The sequence below is a fragment of the Salvelinus namaycush genome, chromosome 5 (genome assembly GCF_016432855.1).
Source record: "Salvelinus namaycush isolate Seneca chromosome 5, SaNama_1.0, whole genome shotgun sequence".
Classification (NCBI taxonomy): domain Eukaryota; kingdom Metazoa; phylum Chordata; class Actinopteri; order Salmoniformes; family Salmonidae; genus Salvelinus; species Salvelinus namaycush.
Genome location: NC_052311.1, coordinates 71,238,025 through 71,253,570, shown reverse-complemented (window position 1 = coordinate 71,253,570; position 15,546 = coordinate 71,238,025). Strand labels below are relative to the sequence as shown.

Genomic DNA, 15,546 nt, shown 5'->3' with positions numbered 1-15,546 from the left:
TAGGGCCAGACTAGTTACCATCATTTTCTCACATTGCCATTGACAGTTTTTTCTATTGTCTCTTTTTGGTCCATTTAGATTGTTAATGTAGATTGTATATAAAAAAAAAAAGTAAAACATTTTATGGTTAAAAATGTTCATGTTTTACTGTGACTTGTTGTAGGCTCCTAAGTGGACCATAAGGTTAAAAACCAAACCAAATTTAAAAAAAAAAAAAAAATAAAAAAAAAAAAATAAGTAACTCCGCCAGAGTGTCTCTTTTGGGTCACTTTTGCCAGTCCCAAGCCCAGATAAAGGAGGAGGGTTGGAATTGTGACATAAAAAACCCCAAGAATCGACAGAAGAAAGTTCATTTGTAGTTCTAAACATATTTAGGGTGTTTTTTACTTACTTTTTGTCTCTCCCACGACGTTATTCCTCTCTCCTACAGTGTCCATCACAATTACATGCACATGGCCAATTATGCAAAACAGGCGATGACGTCATTTAGCAACTTCTAGCGACTTTTAGGACAGCCAATAGCTACTTTCCTTACTGAGGAGTTGGCAACACTGGGCGAGCTGGGCCAGTCAGTTTGAGTAGCGCTTGTGTGCGTTGGGTCCGGGTTGGTGCGCACTATATTCATCCAAATAAACCACAACTTGATTATTTCATGGAAGATGATCGTCCGGAACAGTTTGTGCTAGTTAACTGGCTACGTTAGTTTCAGTGGCTATGCAGGCTCGTTACACATTGGTTACACTACTATGGTGGGCAATGTTCCCAACCTTGTATTTGTCACTGGCGACCTCTAGCGGTAAACTACAATTTACATCGAAGTGACGTACCACAGTGCGCTTGTCATATGACTATCGAGGTCCATACAATTTTGGACAATGCGGATATAGCAGAGACAATCGATCAGTTGAACATGCGACTCAATACTTGACGTGCACTTTATGACATGTCAAATATCCTGATAAAAACTAGGTAAGAACGAACCTCTGATGCGCGCACTGGTGACAGTTGCGGATTAAAATGACACTAGCTAATGGACTAAAGGAGCCTAACGTTACTCCGTATGTATAATGTAATGGAACAGAGTCATGATCAGGGGCTAGTAGGCTACAGCACCTGTCAGCATGCTGTTGTTATTCTCTGTTCTCTCTACAGATAGAATGCCATTGTCAACAGCACTCATCCCTCTTGCTTTGTTCATTGGAGTAGCAACACGATCCAGAGGTACAGTATGTTATGTATGGCCACTTTCACATGGGAACTAACTAACTAGTCGAATTAAATGTAGAACTAGCCATGACCATGTTTATAACTACTTAACACATAGATAAAGCTTTATGACACGTTTCTGAACTGCATTGTTTAAATCAGCATGTTTACCACTGTTAGTCATGTCATTTATTGACGCTGATGACCCAAGACCCATAGCTTCCCTTCTTGTTATTTATCCTCAAAACACAGCGGCTCCTCATTTCCCTTATGAAAGACCCTCTATAACCCTGTGTGTGTTTCCTCCCCAGGCAGTGATGAGTGTATGGCCCGTAACTTTGGCCATGGCTCGGTGGTGTGTGAGTGTAACTCCACCCACTGTGACAGTATTGGGTCGGACACACTACCTGTCTTGGGTCAGTTCCTGTCCTTCACCAGCAGTAAGGCTGGCAGCAGGCTGCAGAGAGGACAGGGACAGAAGAACAGCACTGGAGCAGGTGAGAATAGCCTGGGCTGAAAACAACAGCCCCCACTAGCCCAAGGGTGGGAAACAAAAAAGACAAAAGCCTGCACACACTGTTACCCTTCAGGACCTGTACTGCACCCCCCTCTCTCCCCCTCCCTCCCTCCATCTCTCCCAGTTCTCAGGCTGACTGTGGTTCCCTACCAGAAGTACCAGAGGATCAGAGGGTTTGGAGGAGCCATGACAGACTCAGCTGCCATCAACATCCTGTCTCTGTCCCCCAGAACACAGGACCAGCTACTACGACAGTACTTCTCTGCTCAGGGTGAGAGGTCAGGGTGTCAGTAAGGGCCATAGCTATAATCATAATTACTAGAATAGTCCTGTCTATTTCACTTGAGTAAGACATTTTATGTCAATGGGACAAACCTGGTCAGATAAAGGCTGAGTTAAGTGTGTATACTGCTGTTGCTTTGTGTCCCAGGTATTGGGTACAGTGTGGTGCGGGTGCCCATTGCCAGCTGTGACTTCTCAACCCATCTGTACACCTATGCCGACTCACCTGGAGACTACAACCTGGACAACTTTACCTTAGCACCAGAGGACACTAACATGAAGGTGGCTTAGATAGTCTCTCTGTTTCTCGCTCTCTTTTTTCAGCTTTCTCTCCTTTGACTTGTTAGATCGTAAACGTATCAAATTAAAGTTTATTGGTCGCGTAAACAGTTTAGCAGGTGTTATAGCGGTCCAGCGAAATGCTTATGTTACTAGCTCCAAACACTGCAGTCAGATGTCAAACAATTAAAAGAAAAAAGGCAAGGAATCAAGAACATCTGAATCCAATGAACAACCTAAATAGCACTGTAGCAATATCAAAATGAAATCCATACAGTATGTACTGTACACCGAGGGGATTTCCACAAGCTAAACTAAGAATGGTATTTACAGCTGTGGTACACTACATGGCCAGAACTGTCGTCAGCAAACTTGATGATGGAGTTGGAGTCGTGCATGGCCATGCAGTCATGGAGGAATAGGGATGTATGTACTCACAACACCACTTCCTGTTGTTGGTCCAATCCCAGATCCCCCTGCTGCAGCGAGCCCAGGCCCTGTCGCCCCGCCCCCTGTCTCTGCTGGCCAGTGCCTGGAGCGCCCCCGCATGGTTGAAGACCAACGGTGCTCTCACTGGCAAGGGCTCTTTGAAGGGCCAGCCTGGGGGCAAGGAGCACAAGACCTGGGCTAAATACTATGTCAGGTAGCATACTGTACACACCTAAACCTGGACTAAATACTATGTCAGTTATCATACAGTATACACAAAGACCTGGGCTAAATACTATGTCAGTTATCATACAGTATACACACAAAGACCTGGGCACATGGAGCCTTACAGAGGAGTTGGACTTTTCCCCCTCTCTCTGAGTATTCATTCTACTCCCTCAGGTTCCTGGAGGAGTATGCCAAATACAACCTATCATTCTGGGCCGTGACCACAGGCAACGAGCCCTCTGCTGGACAGATGACCAACTACAGGTCACATCTCACTTTATATTACATGTGTATCTAAGGCAGGTACATAATTGACAACAGGAAAAAGTGTTATTTAGTTAGTAATTGCATTCTGGTAATGAAGTTAGTTATAGAGGAAGTACATGTTACAGGTTCTTTTAGCTCAGTTGGTAGTGTATGGAGCTTGTAACGCCAGGGTAGTGGGTGCGATTCCCCAAAATACGTAAAATCTATGCACGCTTTGGATAAAAGCGTCTGCTAAATGGCATATATTATAACAGTAATCTGTTTTCTCTGCTCCAGTTTCCAGGCTCTGGGCTTCACAGCAGAGGAGCAGAGGGATTGGGTGGGCCTGGACCTAGGCCCCGCCCTGCACACCTCCACACACCCCCACACACACCTCCTCATCCTGGACGACAACAGACTGCTACTGCCACACTGGGCTAAAGTGGTGAGAGAGAGGGACTCTGAAAGAAGAAAAGAACAGGGCTAGGCTTTGAGAGAGGAAGGAAAGGAATGAGAGATGAAGGGATGGGGTAAGGTAGGGTCAAGGACAGAGAGTAGAGAGTCAACAAAAGAAGGATGCATGGGAAAAGGGGAGAAGTCCATAAAGAAATAGTGAAATGTTGAAAGTGTACATTTGGACAATATTGAAGTATGCTCCTCCTCCCAGGTCCTCAGTGATGTGCGTGCTGGCAGGTATATCCATGGTGTTGGAGTCCACTGGTACCTGGACACTCTGGTGCCGGCAGAGCTCTCCCTGGGCACTACCCACCACCTGTACCCAGAATACTACCTGTTTGGAACAGAGGCCTGCGCTGGCTGGAGCCCCACAGACAGAGGAGTACGGCTGGGTAGCTGGGAGAGAGCTGAGCAGTACGCACACAGCATCATACAGGTAAGATAGCCGTATGACCTAGAATGAGGATCGTCAATACGTACTCTTTCTTAGTCGTATGGCTAACGGGTGAGAATGACATCGTACAGGTGTACATGTGAAGGTGTTACTGTAGCAGGTAATTGAACAGGTCAGCATGACATCAGATAAAAAGAAGTTGAGTGTGACCTCAATGTTTTGTCAGATTCCTGTGTATGATCTAGTTAGTAGCTTAGGTGCTGATTGTGAAATGTTACAGGGGCCAACTGATGAATTGAAGGTGTGTCTGTGAGCTCTGTCTGTTTTTGTCTCCTTGTTCTTTGTTCGTCCCTCATGAAGTCAGTTCTGTGTCATGTCCTGCAGCGCGAGTTAAACACATTCATACTGTACTGAACTCTACAGCTCAAACTGCTGCTCTGTTATGTTGCCCTAGGGAACAAGCTAGAATGGTGCTCTCAGTTTATCCATGCCTCCCGCTCTTCCTCCCTCTTGTTTTTCACACCCCCTTTCTCTCTCTGAATACTCTGCAGGACTGAAACAGGACTCTCTTACCTGTTCCCTCTCCATTCATTTAGCATCGGAACAGTCACTCTCCTGAGAATCACAGGATTGTTTATGCTGATGCAATGCCAGGTAACACAACAACACAAACTAGACAGTGAATGAGTCACTTTCTTCCTCTCTCTACTCTCCCTCTCTTCCTCTCCTCTCTTGTCTGCTGTAGGACCTGAACCACTATGTGGTGGGCTGGACAGACTGGAACCTGGCTCTGGACCAAGGAGGAGGGCCCAACTGGGTGAAGAACTTCGTGGACAGCCCCATCATCGTGGACCACAGCCGAGACATCTTCTACAAACAGCCCACCTTCTATAGCATGGCCCACTTCAGGTACTGTACTACCTTCTTTAGCATGGCTCACTTCAGGTACTGTACTGTCCCACCTTCTATAGCATGGCCCACTTCCGGTACTGTCCCACCTTCTATAGCATGGCCCACTTCAGGCACTGTACTGTCCCACCTTCTATAGCATGGCCCACTTCAGGTACTGTCCCACCTTCTATAGCATGGCCCACTTCAGGTACTGTCCCACCTTCTATAGCATGGCCCACTTCAGGTACTGTACTGTCCCACCTTCTATAGCATGGCTCACTTCAGGTACTGTCCCACCTTCTATAGCATGGCCCACTTCAGGTACTGTCCCACCTTCTATAGCATGGCCCACTTCAGGTACTGTCCCACCTTCTATAGCATGGCCCACTTCAGGTACTGTACCACCTTCTATAGCATGGCCCACTTCAGGTACTGTCCCACCTTCTATAGCATGGCCCACTTCAGGTACTGTACTGTCCCACCTTCTATAGCATGGCCCACTTCAGGTACTGTACTGTCCCACCTTCTATAGCATGGCCCACTTCAGGTACTGTACTGTCCCACCTTCTATAGCATGACCCACTTCAGGTACTGTACTGTCCCACCTGGGCAGGTCTGACACCCTGTACCAATACTTTATAAAATGAACCCTTCTTTCCTAACTTACTTGGTGATCACTGATCTGTATGTGTTTATGTACATATAACACAAGTAAATTAACTCTGCTACACAGTAAGTTCCTGTGGGAGGGGTCTCAGAGAGTGGGTGTGTCCTTCAGTCAGGAAACAAAACTGGAAAGCTCTGCCTTCGTCAGGCCAGACGGGTCAGTGGTGCTTACCATCCTCAACAGGTGGGTGAAAGTGTGTGTTAACACTTGATATGTGTGTGTTTGCATGTGTGTTACCTTGATGTGAGACTGTGTGTGTGTTGCAGGTCGTCGTCAGAGGTCCAGTTTGAGGTGTATGATCCTGCTGTGGGTTTCATCTCCTCCAGTGCTCCAGCCCACTCCCTGCTCACACTCGCTTGGAACACACGCTGATCACACTGGAATGGAACACACACGTATACACAGACAAACACACACTCTGACCGCACTGGAATGGAACACACACGTATACACAGACAAACACACACTCTGACCGCACTGGAATGGAACACACACGTATACACAGACAAACACACACTCTGACCGCACTGGAATGGAACACACATGTATACACAGACAAACACACACTCTGACCGCACTGGAATGGAACACACACGTATACACAGACCTTTACTGCCAGGGCCAAAGCATTGTCACAGTCGGCATTACCCCTGTGCTACACTTCCAAAAAACAACCAAACATTTGTCATCTGTCAGCACCATTATCCCTCACTAGCAGGTCTGCTACATTTCCACCAGCACACTCAACTCCCACCACCATCCAAAGCCCAATGTGCTGCCTCATAACAGCCTGACTGGTCACAGCATACCTGATAACCCTGCAGCATCGTGGGCTCTGCCATTTCTTTGATCAGAGCTTGAAATGTGTGTGTGGTTTAGCCAATACAGCCAAATATGTTGTGTGTTCCTATGTATGCTGTGACTATCTGCACTGATCCTCATCACGCTGGGAAAAGCTCTGGAATGTGTGAATATAGCATGTGATCAAACCAGGGCCAGGTACACTACTATGATCAGACACTGCTGCTGCTTGAGAAGGTCTGACCATTACACCGGTCTGCTAACAACTGTTTCTAAACTGAAATCTGGTTAATAACGGTGTGAACATAGTTTATAAAAGAGATCATGTAAATTAATAATGTACCCTCTGTATTAATGCCATTTAAAACCATTTGCCTTTTGAATTTGAATAAATGATTTGTCTCTATTACGTCTTCACACAAGTATCGGGAGGTTTTAATGGACAGACAGACCCGATAAAAAAAATCAATGTTACTGGTTTTTAATATTTTTTGGAATTATTAATACATCATACATGTTATCATATAATAATATACACAGACTAATACCCAGGGATTCACATTTGTCTCCATTCTCAATATGCTTTGTTGTTCTCTTCTCAAACCAGAAGTTGTTGGACTAAAAGTATTTACATTAAAAAAATAGTGATAGAAATGTGAAACAAAAGACAAAAGTCATCAGAGGAGTAAAATGACAGAGCGATGCAATCTGTTTGTAATATATACACCAGAATGACAGTAGATTGTGGAGGGGCCCGTCAAAATGATGTCCCCTCGTCTCCTTTCTGCACTGATGTGACAGAGCTAGAAAGGCAAAACCAAATTCCTGGTGTGCATCCACCATGTTCAGTGCAGATGATGAGGAGAGGAAGCCACTCTAGACTATTGAGAAGCATCCCAGGAGTAGAGAGGTAGGGAGAGACATTGTTTTACAGCAGTGCTTTTCAGAAGGATGGAAAAAGAGGAATATGGAGAAAAGAGTAGAAAAAACGAGATGGGGTTGATGTTTGAAGCGAGGTAAAGGCAAGTGCTTGGTCATGATGAGGCAGAGGACAGCTAATGGATCATGATGTGTGTGTGGGGGTCTACCGAATCATGATGTGTGTGTACTCTGTGTGTGTGTGAACATGGTTGTGAGATGAAGGGATGACACGGAGGAATGAGGCAGAGATGAAGGGATGACACGGAGGAATGAGGCAGAGATGAAGGGATGACACGGAGGAATGAGGCAGAGATGAAGGAGGTATATCCTTCAGAAAGTCCTCATCTCCCGTGGGCAGTAGTTTGTAGAGAAGAGGGGGATGAGGGTCAAAAAAGTGGAATGAAGGATGGATGAGATGGAGATTAAAAGGAGGTCAGAGGAGAGGTGCGATAAGGCGATGGAGGGATGAGGGGGAGGTGTATTTCAGAAGGACCATCTCTCCTGTGTGCGGGGGTCCGTGTTTAGAGAGGGGGATTCTGGGGGGTTCTGGGTGTTGCTGTCTTCTCCATTCAACCCCTTCCTACACACAGGACACGTATCGTGCTGCAGAAAGAGAGGAGAAAATCAGTTACAAACGTCTTCAAAACATTCCTCCTACTAAATATTACCCCACCCTCCTCACCATTTCCAGCCAGGGTACTATACAGTCTGAGTGGAAGAAGTGGTTGCAGGGTAGCTGTCTGACGGGCTCTCCCACTGCAAAGTCCTCCTTGCACACCGGACACTCCATACTGCAGTCTGGAGAGACACACACACACCTTTTTTTATTATCTAGTATTACATTCCTGTTATAAATGATCATACAGAAGTATCTTACATGCAGGTAAAATACTCCATATTACAGTATACAGAGAACGGGGGAGAGATGGGAAGACTGAAGGGATGATGAAGCAGGGATGTTTGTGTTGAACCTTTATTTAACCAGGCAAGTCAGTTAACAACAAATTCTTATTTACAATGACGGCCTACCAGACATTAAAATAACTGAAGCCTAACATCTGATGCCAAATTACTGAGTGGCTGGTTGAGATGATTTCAGAGGAATAAGTAGCACTCTTAATGACAAGAGACAGTAAGACAACAGCTATGTGGGCCCTGAGCCAGGGGGGACAGAGAGAGACAGAGACAACAGCTATGTGGGCCCTGAGCCAGGGGAGACAGAGAGACAACAGCTATGTGGGCCCTGAGCCAGGGGAGACAGAGAGACAACAGCTATGTGGGCCCTGAGCCAGGGGGGACAGAGAGAGACAACAGCTATGTGGGCCCTGAGCCAGGGGAGACAGAGAGACAACAGCTATGTGGGCCCTGAGCCAGGGGAGACAGAGAGACAACCGCTATGTGGGCCCTGAGCCAGGGGAGACAACAGCTATGTGGGCCCTGAGCCAGGGGAGACAGAGAGACAACAGCTATGTGGGCCCTGAGCCAGGGGAGACAGAGAGACAACAGCTATGTGGGCCCTGAGCCAGGGGAGACAGAGAGACAACAGCTATGTGGGCCCTGAGCCAGGGGAGACAGAGAGACAACAGCTATGTGGGCCCTGAGCCAGGGGAGACAGAGAGAGACAGAGAGACAACAGCTATGTGGGCCCTGAGCCAGGGGAGACAGAGAGACAACAGCTATGTGGGCCCTGAGCCAGGGGAGACAGAGAGACAACCGCTATGTGGGCCCTGAGCCAGGGGAGACAACAGCTATGTGGGCCCTGAGCCAGGGGAGACAGAGAGACAACAGCTACGTGGGCCCTGAGCCAGGGGAGACAACAGCTATGTGGGCCCTTGGCCAGGGGGGACAGAGAGAGACAGACAGAGAGGGAGAGAGTGAGACAACAGCTATGTGGGCCCTGGGCCAGGGGGGGACAGAGAGACAGACCGAAAGAGAGGGTGAGACAGAGGACAGATGTGTGTATGTGTGTGAGAGAGAGAGAGAGAGAGAGAGAGCTCATTACCCCAATGAGTCAGCAGCACAGCTATACTAGCTTATTTACAGTACCAGTCAAAAGTTTGGACACACCTCATTCAAGGGTTTTTCTTTATCTTTATAATTGTCTACATTGTAGAATAACAGTGAAGACATCAAAACTATTAAATAACATATGGAATCATGTAGTAACCCAAAAAAGTGTTAAACAAATCTAAATATATTTTATATGAGATTCTTCAAAGTAGCCACCCTTTGTCTTGACAGCTTTGCACACTCTTGGCATTCTCTCAACCAGCTTCATTAGGTAGTCACCTGGAATGCATTTCAATTAACAGGTGTGCCTTGTTAAAAGTTAATTTGTGGAATTTATTTCCTTCTTAATGCTTTGAGCCAATCAGTTGTGTTGTGACAAGGTAGGGGGGTATACAGAAGATATCCCTATTTAGTAAAAGACCAAGTCCATATTATGGCAAGAACAGCTCAAATAAGCAAAGAGAAACGACAGTCCATCATTACTTTAAGACATGAAGTTCAGTCAATCCGGAACATTTCAAGAACTTTGAAAGTTTCTTCAAGTGCAGTCGCAAAAACCATCAAGTGCTGTGATGAAACTGACTCTGATGAGGACCGCCATAATGCCACTTTAATAATGTTTACATATCTTGCCTCACTCATCTCATATGTATATATTGTATTTTATACCATCTATTGCATCTTGCCTATGCCGCTCTGTTGTTGCTCATCCATATATTTATATGTATATATTCTTATTCCATTCCTTTACTTAGATGTGTGTATATTAGGTAGTTGTTGGGGAATTGTTAGATTACATGTTAGATATTGCTGCACTGTCAGAACTAGAAGCACAAGCATTTCGCTACACTCATAATAACATCTGCTAACCATGTGTATGTGACCAATAAAATGTCATTTGATAGGAAGGGAAGACCCAGAGTTATCTCTGCTACAGAGGATAAGTTCATTAGAGTTAACTGCACCTCAGATTGCAGCCCAAATAAATGCTTCAGAGTTCAAGTAACAGACACATGTCAACATCAACTGTTCAGAGGAGACTGCGTGAATCAGGCCTTCATGGTCACATTGCTGAAAAAGAAACCACTTCTAAAGGACACCAGTAAGAAGAAGAGACTTGCTTGGGCCAAGAAGCACGAGCAATGGACATTAGATTTTTGGTTCCAACCGCCGTGTCTTTGTGAGACGCAGAGTAGGTGAACGGATCATCTCAGCATGTGTGGTTCCCGCCGTGAAGCATGGAGGAGGTGGTATGATGGTGCTTTGCTGGTGAAACTGTCGATCATTTATTTAAGGCACACTTAACCAGCATGGCATTCTACAGCGATATGCCATCCCATCTGGTTTGGGCTAAGTTTGTTTTTCAACAGGACAATGACCCAACACACCTTCAGGCTGTGTAAGGGCTATTTGACCAAGACGGGGTGATGGAGGGCTGCATCAGATGGCCTCCACAATTATTTTTATTTTATTTAACTAGGCAAGTCAGTTAAGAACAAATTCTTATTTTACAATGATGGCGACGCAAGGCCAATTGTGTACCGCCCTATGGGAATCCCAATCACGGCCGGGATGTGATTCAGCCTGGATTCGAACCAGGGACTGTAAAGCTGTATCTAACATGTAAGCCTCTTGCACTGAGATGCAGTGCCTTAGACCGTTGCGCCACTCGGGAACACAATCACCTGACCTCAACCCAATTGAGATGGTTTGGGATGAGTTGGGACCGCAGAGTGAAGTAAAATCAGCCAACAAGTGCTCAGCATATGTGGGAACTCCTCAAGATTGTTGGAAAAGCATTCCAGGTAAAGCTGGTTGAGAGAATGCCAAGAGTGTGCAAAGCTGTCATCAAGGCAAAGGGTGGCTACTTCGAAGAATCTAAAACTTAAAATATATTTTGATTTGTTTAACACCTTTTTGGTTACAACCAAAAAAGTGTTATTTCATAGTTTTGATGTTTTCACTATTTTTCTACAATGTAGAAAATAGTAAAAATATAGAAAAACCCTTGAATAAATAAGCGTGTCCAAACTTTTGATTGGTAGTGTATAGGCCATTGCACTATGGAGAGACTGGCAAGGAGGTAAAGAACTGACCTGCTTGATCCTGAGACACGTTGACTGTAGGAATGGAGGAGATCTTCTCTTTCTCTGCAGGAGGAGGGCCCGTGTTCTCAAACTGACCTAACAACTACACACAGGTAGACAGAAAACATACATCACAATGGTTGCTGCAGGAACTATAAGAACAGCTTTACAATCCACCTTTGTGCTGTAAACTGTGTGCTAACCTAGCATGACACAACAAAAGAGTAAAACCATCAGAAACACCCTGGAAAAGATAGAGAGAAAATAACAAGAGAACAGCTAAACCTTCATTAGCATTCTGGGTCTACCAACATCCATATAGCATTCTGGGTCTACCAACATCCATATAGCATTCTGGGTCTACCAACATCCATATAGCATTCTGGGTCTACCAACATCCATATAGCATTCTGGGTCTACCAACATCCATATAGCATTCTGGGTCTACCAACATCCATATAGCATTCTGGGTCTACCAACATCCATATAGCATTCTGGGTCTACCAACATCCATATAGCATTCTGGGTCTACCAACATCCATATAGCATTCTACATAGTATGAAGTAATAGTTGCTTAGTGGCCATACATACCAAATCATGTGAATGGGGTTTGTGCGTGCGTACCTGTGTGATGACTGCGTCCAGTCCCCCCTGTCCCCAAGCATAGTCCCCTGGGTTAGAGTGTAGCATCCCCGTCCTAACACACAGAGAGAGAAGGTCAATTACAGTTAAAGATGAAACATTCAGGAAATATCCTGTTTCACACATGATGAACAGCTACAATATGTGTTGTGATTTAGGTTTAAATGACAGGGTCCCAGGGGTGCTGGCTGAGGCACACCCATAACAAGTCAGGGAACATTCAAATATTCATGTTGATCCACCTCACTATTTGTAAGGAATCCACAAGAGAAAGTGTGTAAGTCAAACTGTGGACTTACATAATGTATAACCACTGCTTACATGGCAGTAAGAAGGTTCTTACCAAGAGAGGGGAGGTGAGCCAGGAACTCCAGAGTTGGCAAATAGACCAGCCAGAAACTGTTGTACTATCCTACAGAGAGAGAAGGCACACACATCAGTCAGGAATGAGATCAGCAGAACATTGAAAACTTTGTTTAGAACCTGCAAATCCTGACTGATCAAAACAGCCATATGAATATCAACATGGCATCGTAAGGAGAGGAGTCTCACCCCTCTACGGCAGGCGAGCGGTCAGGTCTGCTGCTCCCTCTGGAGCGGTACCTCCGCTGACTGTGCAGGCGAGGGGGGCGACCGGGCCCCCAGTGTTCCCCCCCTCCCAGAGGACCCCCCAGGGGTCCTCCTAGCCCAGCAGGGACTGACCCTCCAATAGGACCTCCTCCCAGGCCTCCTAGCCCTCCCAGCCCCCCCAGACCTAACCCCCCTGCTCCTACCCCAACCCCTCCACCAGGGACCCGGGGCTCTGAGTCTGGACTGTCACCATCCACTGTGAAAGGCCTCTCTACAAACAACAGGTGCCACAGCTGCTGAGAGAAATGAGGGGTGACGGTGGAATTGAGAGAGGGACAGTGGAAGGGAGAGAGAGATAGAGAAAGCATGTGAAAGAAAGATGGGATCACAAAGGTACATTTAGTATCACAGTAGACATTTGCATCCCCCCCCACCCCACCCCTGTACCCTCCAGGCCACAGTGCATATCATACCTCTGCAAACTGTGTGGCTGTGTCATCTGTCCCGTTAGCGCCACCCTCTAGCAGACTGAGGGAAACAGCACACAGGAGGCAGAACACAGCATTAGTAACATCCAACATCTATACACAGTCATTCTCCACCACCTTCCATTCACTCTGCCTAGCCTATATCTGGTAGATTCATTAAAGCTACAGACATAAGAAACAAGATATTCTCACCTGGAATCTTCTGTTACCTCCTCTATAAAGCCAGACTCACACCTGGGACAGATGTACTCCTGCAAAAACACACAATACCACACACTCAGAGAGTACATGAGTCACACCGTGTTCTATATAGGGCTGCAGAGGGTTTCTGTCTATGCAGGGGTTTCTGTCTGTAGAATGAGGAAATGTCTAGTAGAGATCTGTGGCAGAGTCAGGATATAGCCTGTTTGAACATAGCATTAAGCAGGAACATACAACATGTAAAGTGGAAGTTGTCATCGAGAAGTATTCTTCCCTGGCACCAGTGTTGAGTTCACTCACAATGGGATTAGGCCTATGACACAGACATGTTCTTTATTCCACAAAACAAAAGGACACTTGAACTTGAAGTAAACCTCATTCCAAAATTGTTCAAAACCTGTATTGCTGTATGCAATATTGTGTGTAGGCTTAGGCTATGCCTCAGCCATTGTCATCTGGTGAAAACATACAGATACTATGCCTGAAATAAGGCTTCAGATGGACAAGCACAGGGTTCTGCCAAGTATGTTTGAGGCATGCACCCTCTCTCTTTCAGTGGATGTCTTGGGGAGGTGAGACAGATGAACTGCTTATATGCCGTCAGTGAGTGGGCATGGGTGAAACATGCCTCAGCAGCACAGAGAGACAGAGTGTGACACAGTGAGACCAGCAGGCAGAGTTAGCCTGTGGGTAGGCTAGATCAGGGTTTCCCAAATTCACCCCCAACCCCAGTACAAGTTTAGTTTCTTGCCTTAGCGCTTCACAGCTGATTCAAATAATCAAAGCTTTTATTTAACTAGGCAAGTCAGTTAAATTCTTATTTACAATGACGGCCTACCCCGGCCAAACCCTAACCCGTACTACACTGGCCCAATGGGACTCCCAATCATGGCCGGTTGTAATACAGCCTGGAATCGAACCAGGGTCACTGAGATGCAGTGCCTTAGACCGCTGCATCACTCTGGAGCCCAAGCTTGATGATGGGGGGGCAGGACCGAGTTTGGGAAACCCTGGGCTAGATGGCTCGGACCCATAGGCACAGATCTATTTCCCAATAAGAGGGAAATCACAAAACTGGCCTTAGGTCCGTGTCTAGGCCTACTTCAGCCTCCTCCCAGATTTAGCTTCAATGGCAGGAAGGGAATAAACAGGGGATTACCAGCCTGCCTCTCACTGACCAGCCTAACATACACAAATGTATCCTAGCTAACGTTGGTTTAGACAAGCAGACTGAGTGACTATCTGACACATTGCCAGAGACTGCGAGTCAATAACAAACAGATAGCTACACGACTAGCTAGCTAAATGCAAAATGTTAACGTTAAGTGTCATAACGTCTCTTCTAGAATGAACGCAGTCAATACGGAATAATGTAGTTAAATAATTAGGGTCAAGCAGTCAAAATATTGTGCAATGTCTTTCTACATTTTACTTTCAGTTTGATTGTGAAAGTTAACTGTGCCACATTCAGTTGCCAAACGTTCACGAACGTTGCAGATAGAATGCGTAAATAGAGCCTACATGATGTATTGTTCTACATAATATTTTCTATCTGAACGTGCCAAACCGTTGTGTCCTGCTGAACGCGTCCCAGGCCAAGGAAACCCCCGTATTCCCTCTGCTTTAGTAGGACAAGGAGTAGCCAGACTGGCCGAGTTACGTTGAAATATCCATTAGAATCCCATATAGCTACCTCCTCGAGGAATTCAGGAAAAGCACACAAAACCCACCTCGAATAAGGTTAACATTACATCAAATAACACCAGTTACTCAGGAACGGTTATTCAACCATGCCAGTATAATCTTTAACAATTACTGTACATAATGTCTTTGTTAAAGAAATTAGTTTACAAATCCTATTGTTAAAGCGAGCAACAACAAACATCAACATTGTTTGTTTGCTAGCTAGAGCCAGTGCCGAGGGCCCTACTGGCTAGCCGTCTACAGTTAGCAGCTAGCTAGTTAAACAACTACTGCTATTTGCTGGACTCAGATTCGGTTGTCAACCGACGGAAAAGAACAAGACCTGCATTGAACAGCCATGATCGGGAAACGACTGACTTACCGGGAGCTTGGGGCTTACTTCTCCCTTACAACAATGACAGAAGAACCGATGCAGGGGAACCGCCGCAGCTTCCGCCATCTTCCCCAGAATAGCACAAACAGTGACGTCGGTCCTCCTGCATACCAAAGAGGGTGGTCCGCCAACATCCCTTCATGCAATGCGCAA

At 45.9% G+C, this 15,546-nt stretch overlaps 2 protein-coding genes across 4 annotated transcripts; one reads left to right on the top strand and one right to left on the bottom strand.

Moving 5' to 3' along the window:
* The first annotated feature begins 548 nt into the window (after nucleotides 1-548).
* On the top strand, nucleotides 549-6,813 carry LOC120048861 (lysosomal acid glucosylceramidase-like). 2 transcript variants are annotated; one of them, XM_038995156.1, is made up of 12 exons: nucleotides 549-969; nucleotides 1,157-1,221; nucleotides 1,518-1,703; nucleotides 1,848-1,994; nucleotides 2,154-2,287; nucleotides 2,755-2,927; nucleotides 3,116-3,205; nucleotides 3,485-3,632; nucleotides 3,855-4,079; nucleotides 4,783-4,946; nucleotides 5,662-5,778; nucleotides 5,862-6,813. In XM_038995156.1, the coding sequence occupies exons 1-12, from the start codon at nucleotides 944-946 to the stop codon at nucleotides 5,965-5,967; spliced, it is 1,581 nt and encodes a 526-aa protein (XP_038851084.1). In that variant the 5' UTR covers nucleotides 549-943; the 3' UTR covers nucleotides 5,968-6,813. The 2 variants fall into 2 exon arrangements, with proteins under 2 accessions (XP_038851084.1, XP_038851085.1); XM_038995157.1 differs by having other exon boundaries at nucleotides 1,153-1,221.
* A 48-nt stretch (nucleotides 6,814-6,861) lies between these two features.
* LOC120048863 (E3 ubiquitin-protein ligase RNF115-like) lies at nucleotides 6,862-15,484 on the bottom strand. Of its 2 annotated transcripts, none has more exons than XM_038995158.1 (9): nucleotides 15,382-15,484; nucleotides 13,308-13,366; nucleotides 13,101-13,155; nucleotides 12,610-12,923; nucleotides 12,401-12,469; nucleotides 12,040-12,112; nucleotides 11,424-11,517; nucleotides 8,000-8,115; nucleotides 6,862-7,920 (listed from the first exon to the last, which is right to left on the bottom strand). In XM_038995158.1, exons 1-9 carry the CDS (start codon nucleotides 15,457-15,459, stop codon nucleotides 7,801-7,803), a joined length of 978 nt encoding a protein of 325 aa, XP_038851086.1. In that variant the 5' UTR covers nucleotides 15,460-15,484; the 3' UTR covers nucleotides 6,862-7,800. The 2 variants fall into 2 exon arrangements, with proteins under 2 accessions (XP_038851086.1, XP_038851087.1); XM_038995159.1 differs by having other exon boundaries at nucleotides 12,610-12,920.
* Between the last annotated feature and the right edge of the window lie 62 nt (nucleotides 15,485-15,546).

Bases quoted from the DNA above. Each gene is read 5' to 3' on its own strand.
- LOC120048863 (XM_038995158.1), bottom strand. From the start codon at position 15,459: ATGGCGGAAGCTGCGGCGGTTCCCCTGCATCGGTTCTTCTGTCATTGT. The intron at 13,367-15,381 runs GTAAGTCAGTCG...GTGTTTTTGCAG, and splicing joins AAGTAAGCCCCAAGCTCCCG to GAGTACATCTGTCCCAGGTG. The intron at 12,113-12,400 runs GTAAGAACCTTC...TCTGTGTGTTAG, and splicing joins GGCTCACCTCCCCTCTCTTG to GACGGGGATGCTACACTCTA.
- LOC120048861 (XM_038995156.1), top strand. From the start codon at position 944: ATGTCAAATATCCTGATAAAAACTAG. The intron at 3,633-3,854 runs GTGAGAGAGAGG...TCCTCCTCCCAG, and splicing joins TGCCACACTGGGCTAAAGTG to GTCCTCAGTGATGTGCGTGC. The intron at 4,947-5,661 runs GTACTGTACTAC...TCTGCTACACAG, and splicing joins TATAGCATGGCCCACTTCAG to TAAGTTCCTGTGGGAGGGGT.